This window comes from Phaethon lepturus, unplaced genomic scaffold (assembly GCF_000687285.1).
Source record: "Phaethon lepturus isolate BGI_N335 unplaced genomic scaffold, ASM68728v1 Scaffold45784, whole genome shotgun sequence".
Lineage (NCBI taxonomy): Eukaryota > Metazoa > Chordata > Aves > Phaethontiformes > Phaethontidae > Phaethon > Phaethon lepturus.
The window spans coordinates 5542-15753 of NW_010534848.1; the positions used below are offsets into that span (position 1 = coordinate 5542).

General features: G+C 38.4%; 1 protein-coding gene across 1 annotated transcript; it reads right to left on the reverse strand.

The window, feature by feature from the left end:
* Positions 1–1958: 1958 nt before the first annotated feature.
* On the reverse strand, positions 1959–7656 carry CIPC (CLOCK-interacting pacemaker). Its single transcript, XM_010285629.1, has 3 exons — positions 7480–7656; positions 6378–6547; positions 1959–2837 (listed from the first exon to the last, which is right to left on the reverse strand). Exons 1-3 carry the CDS (start codon positions 7550–7552, stop codon positions 1959–1961), a joined length of 1122 nt encoding a protein of 373 aa, XP_010283931.1. The 5' UTR covers positions 7553–7656.
* Between the last annotated feature and the right edge of the window lie 2556 nt (positions 7657–10212).

Consider the following 10212-nt stretch of genomic DNA (forward strand, 5'->3'; position numbering starts at 1 on the left):
GAGCTAGATAGGACATGTCCTACATTATTACACTGTACTATGCTGCCTTCCAGCCTTCTGGGTTTGCTGGCTGAGTTTTGATATTGCTGTGCTGCAAGTATGAGACATCCTAGTATGCACAATGATAGCAGGTATATTTTAAAAAAATACATGACAGAACATAATCTATGAATACTCAGTTCCCACATACTGCGCTCTAGTCTTCAGCAGGTGGGCAGGATACCATGAAAGGCATGGCTATTACTTTGCTACAGCTCCACTAGGGTGAATCCTGCCACAAAATTTATCTCTAGGCCTATGGCTAGTTACAAATATGATTCATACTTCTCTTCTTTGTGAGGCATGTACGGCATTTCTTTCCATCAGTCTAAAAAGGTGGAAACCCCTTACAAGAGGGAAGCCCCTCACAATTTCTCCAATGCACATATTTGAGGAAGACTACATAAGCATTCTCCAGAGTCTTCTGCAATATTGATTCCCAGAGGCATCAGAAAATGGAAAGGTCTAGTCACAACTTAGCAAGACATCCACTCTACTTTCAAGTTTCTTTTTTTAAGAATCTGAAACAGATGATAGAAGTGATCAAAGCATCAAAATACCAAGTCACCTAGACTGCACAATTTTTGGAAAACATTGTCACACAGAAAGGAATATACCATAAACAATCCAGATTCCTTAACATTCTTAGACAAAGCCTTTCTTAGCTCTCTACACAGACCGCCCCTGAAAAAAAAAAAACCCTTCAGATTGGAGGCGGTCACATAGTTTAGTGTCTACATAAACTGAACTTAAATAAATGTCTGTAGAACAGCTTTTGTAACATGACTACTGTGGATCTCTACTAGTAAGGCCTAATGTCTTATGCACAAAGTGGTGTTAGCTATATCTCAAGGCAAGCAGGCTAGGAATGATATAAATTTACGTGGAAGAAAAATGTTTTATTTTTTTTGGTGGGGTTTTTTTTGTTTGATTTTTGTTTTTTTAAGTTTAAACTCAGGTAAATAAAATTTTTAGGGAGACTATCCAAGTTGACATCTCTCACTCTCTTTTTTCTTTTTCTTTTTTTCCTTCCACATCTCTCCTTTTTTATATAATTAGCAATCTGATTTCACAGAAAAAAGGGAGTTTAGGCTTGTAAACTAAAGATATACATATCAAATAATATGCAACTGGTCTTGCCAAATTAATCCTGGTAAATTAATATCTTCCTTGTACTGTTGTAGAAAAAAGTCACTGCACTCTTTAATAACACTGTTTAATCTGTTAGCTACTAAGAAAATCCAAAGCCACTTGTCTTGTACACAAGCCTTGTGATTTTCACTCATTCAACTTTACACATCAAAATCAAAAGTATACTCATCAAAACACATCATTCCACTTGGGTCCTAAGACACCATCACTTTGACCAAAGACTGCACTGAATTTAGAATGCTGCTTCAGCACAAGCAGATCTTCACTAATTCGAATGCATTAACACCCCAAAGCAAGACTCTCTGCTACAACAAAAGACAGCAACAGCCTAAAGATACCATCCCACTGAAATAAGTTTCCTCGCCTCACACCAAGTCCCTTCATCTACTTCCAACTGATGATGGCCCGATTTTGGGGCCATTCTGTCGTTCCATTCTGAAGATGAGAGTAGGAAGATGCTTGCTTGCAGAATGCTGCAAATGACTGTCTGTTCACTGCAAGAATGGGAACATGCCAGCAGCGCACATCCAAGCTTCTTGAATCCAAGGAAGTACACAGAGTTAGCATGGAGTTCAAGGTCATACTGAAGTAGTAAGTACCCATTCTGTCAGGACCCCACCATGCTATTCCAGTCCCACAACTGGCTCTGAAGACAAGTTGTTAATGGCATGCCCCTTTGCAAGTCTTGGACTCAGAAAATGCTCAAGTAAAAGCTTGAGACGGGAAATAGGAGGCACAAACTTGACCAACAGCTATGTACCTTTTTATTACATGTTGGGATAAGTGGAGTCTTCAAGGTTGCTATCAGCTTTATCAGATCCTGTTAGAGATGCTTCTAGCTCTGCCCACGACTGTGGAGCATTGTTCTTTATTGCCTCCATGAAAAGCTGTGTTTGGTGCTTCAGCCGGTCCAGCTCAGCTTGAGTCACCTGGTTCTGATGAATAAGCTCCTTAGTTTTTAAAGTGATCTCCAGCAATCCTGACCTGCGCAGCACAACGAGTGTATTCTGAAAGCGTCTGCACTTGCTTTGTTGTTGCAAGAGCAGCTCAGGGGTAGTGCAAATATCTTCTGGTATCAACGGGGGGCTCCACACTGCAGACTGCATCGTAGTCTGTGCTGCACTCTCGCTCTCATGAGAGGTGCACTTTGTTGCCTGCAGAGTTCCAAAAGGCAAAAGGGGAGTCAAACCCGGCACTTTCTGAGTGTCACTGGAAACACGATGAAAACCAGGAAGAGCTGACAGTTTTCCATTTGTCACCAGCGTTGAAGAACTTTGCTGGTTAGAATCCTGAGGAATCTTAAAGCTAACTGGTAGGTGAGCAAAAGGACTAGCAGGCAAGCCTGTGCTCCTCGATACAGGAGAAGTCTCCATCTTGGGTGCTTCTGTGCAGAGTCGTTTGTGGCAACTGGTTTCCTGACGTTCTTCTAGATCAAAGGAGTGATCTCTTTTGCAGGGCTGTGGTGCTATTTTGGGATAAGAATTCAGGATGGGCAGGTAGTTAGTGGAGTCATTTCTCTTTTTCCCAACAGGATGAGAGTTAATGGGAGGTGGGATTGATGGACGAAGAAATACTAGCTGTGGCTGAGCTGGAATCACTTCAAAGGATGGCTGCACAGTCCAAGATTGGAGCTGTGATGAACTCCCCTGAGAAGCACAAACGGGGGAAAAACAGAAGTCTTACAACAACACTGTAGAAGAGGATCAACAAAAACCTTAAATGAAACAGATGGACTGTGCCATTTCTCCATAATATTTGATATACACTGTCCAATTAATACATTCCGAACAGTTTTCCACCAAAATCATCCTTCTTTTTCTCTAACAACAGAGCATAGCACTAGAATCAAAGCTGTAATCCATAATCCATTTACTATGGAACAGCAGATACATTTAAAAACAATTGAATCTGAATTTATACTTGCTTTCCTAAATGAGGATTACAGTGCATGCTTATGTTGTAAAACGCTCAAGTGAAAGTTTGACCCAGACTTGTGGTCAAACAACAAGGGTACAGAAAAGTTGAAAAATAACATTGTTGTTATGAAATATTTTAAGAGAGTCAAAGAAAGACTTCACAGACACTTCAGGAACAATACAGGCTCCCTCTTTGTCAAAAGGCAGCAACTCTCAACTTGTCAATTCTAGTCTTACAGTAAGCTTTCAAAATGGTTATTTAAAACAGATGACAGCTGTTCAGTAAGTCTTGCAATCTTAAGTACAATACACAGTTTCAGTAAGTTTAAAACCATAAGTAGAAAAAAAAAAAACCAAAAGCTGAATATTAACCAATGAAAGGAAAAAAGCCTGTTGTAAGCCCAGAGCAGTTCAACTCCACACCTCTGGCAAAATGGTCCCACACCAATAAACCTTGAAAGCATTGTATTTCAAGAAAAATGCCGAAGTTTTTACTCCCTCCCACAAGCCATATTGTGCAACATAGGGGAATACAGCCATTTTTACAAGACATTACCTCTTCCTCCTCCAATACATTACTATGGATCTTCGTGATATCTCCTGGCCAAAAAGCATGCCTGCTTTTCTCCAAACATATCATATGGTCTAGTAAGAGATACTATTTCTTTCTGAAGCAAAATCTCACTTCTTAAATATATTTGTTGTCACCACTACATTTGTATTAATATAATATACTGTCAGCTGCTTTTCCAATTCCTTATGACTTGAAACATTACTGGTAGGCCTGCCGAAGGCACAGTTTTTTGCTAGCGCAAATACATTTTATTATTTTTGGTACTATACTGAGTCATCTGAAATCCATCTCCTTTCCCCCAGTCTCATAAGATTTAAACTGGCAAAAGCTAATATACTTTGCTGACATCCATTCCCCCAGCAAAGGGTTTGAACTTGTCAAAAGTGGGTATTACCCACTGATTAGGACACTTGAGACTTGGAGATGAGATGCAATTACTGACTTTGACACGGAATTTCTTTGGTTGAGTGGGCAAAATGCTTATGGAATAGGGATACAGAATAACTATCTGTAAAAAATAAATGTTATTACCTTATCACAGAAGAAAGGACAAACACATTAAAAAAAAAAAGCATCTAGAAATGTTAGGAGTGAGAATGTATATAAATACCATGGCTATACACACAGACGACAGAACACAGAGTCTTAAGGAGCAAGGTTTTGGTGTCAGAAGTTGTCATTTACTGCACAACTGTATATTATCTAGCACAGCAGAGCTGCAAAACCATTGAGGCCAAAAGAGCTGCATTCTTGTTTTTTCCTCTCTCTGTTACCTACTTTCTTCTCCTTCCCGCTCACATTGCATTTTGCTCTTGTTCTCCTAGCCAAAATCTCATTTTTAGCAGAGGAGGACACATTTATTTTACTAATTATGCAAAGTGCTTTGTTTTTTTTTTCTTTTAAATGAAAGCTAACATCCTGCAGGTATCAGTGTCACTTGTCTAAAAAGCCTTCCTACCTGTTAAGGACTTTTATAAGACTTAGAGAAACCTTGCCACAAGCAGCACTGTGTTTCAGAGAATTAATCCCTGCTTGATTTTTTGTTTTTAGCAACATTATTGTTGTTAGCTGTTTACACCCTGAAAGTGGGACAGCAGGTAACCATCATCACTGCGCAGAATCACAGTGGCTCTAAGACAGAAGGATGATGTTGACTGAAATTGAAACTGGAACAAATAAGCAGCAGTAACTAGATGCTGCATTTTATTTCTTTTTGGTCCAGTGAGCCCAACTGAGCACTGTGTTGAAAAGACACATTGTAAAAAGATGACCAGCATGACTATCTGAGGTAACTAGACATAATGGAAAGAGGCAGAAAGACACTTCATTATTTTGACCTAGACTGGTTGCTTTTGTTTACTGCAGTAAACATTTTTCAATTTAACATTATTTTCCTTAACCACACATAATTAGACTTAGATGTTATGATGCACTGCTTGAGAAAACTGAGTCTATTAATTTTATTTACCTCCAACTCTTCCTCTCCAAATTCCGTTTCTGCTACACTACCAAGTTTGGTTGGTTTTTTTATATATATGATTTATAATACATGTGTGTGTATATATATATATTAGCTACTTCTCCTAACTGTTTGCAACACAACCTGGAGTTTAACATTAGACTACAACTGTGATCAGTGTTTAATTTTTGAGCTCCAGGCCAAAGGCTATCAGCCTTTGGTGAAGCTTGCCTACTCCCTACTATATGAAAACTTCAGCATTTGTTTAGACAATATTTTGTCCACACATCTAGAAACATGACTATAAAATAAAATTGTTTCTTGCCAAGAGAAAGCACAATACTCAGAGATCAGAACCATCCTCCCCACAAATGCATAATCTGCCAAATACTAACAGAAACTGGTATCTCTGTTAGCATTGATACACAGTATTTGAATTTAATAGGCTTTGCTTGTTGTCGTAATGGTTTCAGTAGAAAAAGAATCAGGATCTATATTAGAATACTTCTGAGAAGGGGAAAAAAGAATAAAAAACACTGAAGAACTTTTGCTCAGAAAACATAAGTGAGTACAGAGCAAGAAGTCTAATAATAGGGCAACACTTTCAACTTTGAGCTCTGGTATCTTCTGTTACAATATAAAAGTTATGAGCCTCACAGATGTGCTGGAGGAACAACACATAACAAGATATTGAAGGACATATATATATAGGGAAGGTAACTGTTGCAATGTGAGCCATCACACACAATTAAGAGAAACAACTGTTAAAAGTAAAAATACCACAGCTAACTTCAGATACAGATTTAATTTTTTCACTTATAACGTTCTGGTTTAGTGTTTCCCATTGCACACACTTCTAGGACCTAAGAACTAGGAAGCAAAACTGGTCATCCTACTTTCCCATCTTTACTGAATGATAGAGAAAGCACCATCTTTCAAAAGGAAAAACACTGACTTTTTTGGCTGATCTTCGGTGCTATTTACATAACATTTTTAAAGGTCTATGGACAAAGAGGTTTAGTAGATGTAGCAGAGCTTCTCCATTTAATGTTTTTCCATCTTAGTAGTTCTAACTGCCTCAAAAGAACAAGCTGTCACAATGAAACTTTTCAAGTTACCAGTTACTTTCTGGACTGCAACAACTTTGTAAAACCTTTTTGAAAGGAAAATTATTTAAAAAAAAAACCCAACGACTGCAGAACATGCAATATTTTCCAATATATTATTTCTCCCCTACCTGCTTAACTAACACATTTTTCATTAGGACCATAGGAGAAAGTGCAGGAAAGGAGTTGCTTGTGGTCATTGGGCATTGCCAAGGCCCATCCTCTGCATTCCAACACAATGCATTCAGTACATCCTCCGAGTCAGTCTGCTCCATAGCACTCAGGCACTCTGAACTTCCATCTGCCAGATGCAGAATTCAGCTGTTAGTTGTTTCACATGCAGCATGCTTGCTACCTCCTTTCAGTTCTACTATTCTGCTTCCTTTCAACCAAGCCACAAAGAACAATAAAGTTTAGTTCTGGAATACCAATAAAATTAGATATGCTTTGACAGCTGTCAAATAGCCTTTAAGAAAAGGCTTTATATTTCCAGCCAGTTCTCATGCAGATATTGTCTCCCCCCAAAAATCTATTACTTTTTGTTCTTTTGTATTTAGTCTCCAAGGGACTGCACACTATCATGAAGACTGCTCTAAAACCTGCTGCAGGAAAGAACTACATGCTCCAGTCCATTGCCACAACCATAGCCTGTGCTGCTGGCATTTTGTGTCTTGAAATCTTCTATCTACAAACCCAATAAGGCAGACATCTCTCACAAAAGCGTTTTTTTTTCTTTTAAAGGCCATCTTTGCACAGTTTTGTTGAGTATTAAATTGGCACACTGCATCTACATTTTACTGATGTTATACCAATTTCTCTCTGGTTTATCAGGCTCTACTGATAATCTGGTCAAATCATAAGAGACATTATACAGCATAATCCAACAGTTCATTCATCACTGCAAAGAACAAAAAGTAATTTTGTCATCCCCACTTCTAGACTCTGAAGTCTGAGGTTCTTCCATTCATTTCTTTATTAGGCACATTTTAAATTCTTATGCCATTCAAATTCACAGGATGAACTTTATAACTACATAAAGCTCCACTCCAAATAAGTTTTGATGGTAGGATGATTGCAGATACAACCTGTCTTGCATACAAAAGCCCTTCCAGGTAATGACACCCAAACTGTAAGGGGCTAGAATCAGATTTGTCAAACATCACCAATAAAAGCAAAGTCTGAGCAAGATAACACAAAAAAAAAAAAAAAGAGTAATGCAGTGGTTTTCTAAACCTGAATATCCAGAGTCCTTGTCAGATTCAGCTGCCGCCATGCTGAAGTGATGGTTCAAGCTCTTCATTTCCATCACTTTGCCCAATGGTTCCTTGAAGGTCTCAATAGATAACTATTTTGTCTCCATGCTTCCATAGTGCTGCAGGCAGTTTTTAACACCTTTTCCATTAAGGAACTACAAAAATAGAGAAGAACAAAACAAGACTTTCTCTGAATCTAAAGAAAGTTCCATCAGTACAAGAAAACAAAGAAGGCCATGTTTGTCCTTATAGAAATCTGGTTACCAAAGGTTTGCTGCATCTGTTAAGCAATCTGTACAATTCTATTAAGCTCCCAGCTTCACATTTTCTATGTTTACCACGCATTTAGGTCAGCAAAGGCTTGCAAAACTCTCTAAACTATGCAAGTTTAATAACTCATTATGGATTAGAAAAGATAGGCAACAATTCTTTGCATCGACAACACTACATCGTAGAATCTTCTGGACTAAAGTTTTCAGTCTGCCTTGGGATGATTTTTTTAAGTTTCAGGAAAGTTTCCATAATCCAATCTTTCAGTCCCCTGCACAAACTACAAAAGAACAGTATCATACTAGGCATGGATGTTGAATCCTTTAGGGTAGGTCAAAAGATGCCAGAAAACCTAAGGCATAGGAAGGAAGAAATTAATTGACTCAAAAATATAGTAATATGTTTTACTTTTTAAAAAATTTCTTTATTTTTTACTACTGCTGTGAATGCCATGAATGAATCAAAAGTATTTTAGAAGTACTGAAGACATGGACGCAGTTGAAGGGGCAGAATGCACCTGTCTCATTCAGCTCCTTTCCTCAGTGGCTGAGCAAGTGAGAGTACAGAGCACAAGTCAGTCAATCTTACTGAATTACCTGAAGTAGAATCATTTCATACTTAAAATTACTGAGTACATGGTAGATTCATCTGGAGAGCACAATGCATAAGTAATTTCTAATTTCTAATTCTATCATGAATTCTGTCAGACAAGGTAATAATTCCCTATGGTACACACAAAACCTGGGAAACAGGAACGTGATTTCTTGATCTGCTAAAAATGTAATGCCTAATTCTATGAAGTTCAGCAACAAGGGCAACAAAGATAAAATAGCAGATACAAAGTGTATGGCTGCTATCTGTAATTAAATCAAATGCTCCGTTGAGTGAAGTGGGAGAGTTGTGAATCTCTTTTTATGCTGCCAGTGAGCTAACTGAAGACTTTCAGAATAGAAATATCTCAAATTACTCAAAGAATGAAATGTAGATAGAAAACTAATGTATTAGACAGAAAAAAAACCAAAAACCTAAAAGTTAAGGGCTATTCATAAACAGCATTTTTTTCAAGGATTAAAAGTTACTCAGGCCATATTTATCTTACAAAAACTTAGCTATCCCATGGACTGAATCCCAAAACAAGTCAGCTGTGCTGGGTGAAGCCCATACAACAAATACAGCTGAACCTGCAAAGCTGTGGTTTTGTTAACAGTCTGTTTCACTCTCAAGAGTCAAGTCAGTCATTAGAGAAAAGAAAGGAAGTGATCAGAGAATGTGCTGGGGCTAAAGAAATCCATACAGCTAAAAGCACAACACATACTATACCTGCAATGCATTCCTAGGGGAGACATGGCCTTAGAAATGCCCTCTTCTTCCCACACCCAGAATGAGAAAACTGGAAGTCTGAAACTAAGAGCTATGAAAATCAGCAATATGTATAGCTACATTATGGCCTCCCATACTGCATACTTGTCACAACCTTCAGCTGCTTCCTGAGAGTTGGCAGACTCTAGTAAGAGAGAGAGCAAAGTTTCTGCTTCTCTTAAAGAAGGTAGCTGAGAGCTTGGCTAACAGAAAAATAACAGGATGAAGTACAGAAATTGTATCTAATATTATTTGTAGAAATTATTTTCCTATAAAGCAGCCCTTGGAAGTTGTGTCTCATGTTAGAGCTGTATATTTAAGTTACAAACACAGGAACTCAGGAGTCCGCATCATAGTCAGGCCAGCAGTCCATTAATGGCAGCATCCAGTGCAAGCTACATCAAATGACATTGCAGCAGACATTCTGGAATAATCTACCCTGAAAGGCAAGTTTCTTCTTAAGGTCCTAAGAACTGGTTGTTAGAATTCTGCTCCAAAATCTTGAGCGTTGGCACCTCCATTAATGAGTTGTCTGTGTTAGTTAACAGTGACGAGATGGTAGGGTGACTGTCTACATAATTACAAGAAAGATGGAATAATCATCAGCAGAAGAGAATTTCCTCAGTAGCTTTTTGCATCATTTTTACTTTCTGTCTTCAGTCACACCTGCCAACCTGCTAATAGGTATGGAGCAAACATAACTACATTAGAGCAACTAAGACGTTATCCCTGGAACAGAAGATGAGGTTTAAGTCGCAATCCATGCTTTCATCAAAGGGCTTTACTTAGCCCTTTCCAAAACAAATGTATTTTTAAACAAAGTGATACATACTGATGCTAATCTCCAAAAGAAAGCATAACAGAAGGAAGGCTAGAAATAAGTAAAATAAGAACATGCCATCTGCTAGCCTTGCATCAAGGGAAGCTTTGGGAAGGGCTGGCACATCTTCTTCTCCTCCCTTATGGAAAAAAACAAAACAGTAACAACAATCACAAAACCGCAACGGAAAATAAACAAAACAGAAGTGCCACTGTCTCGAGACGCGGGCGTAGGATCCCTCCCCTGCCCACCCGCGGGCCGGAG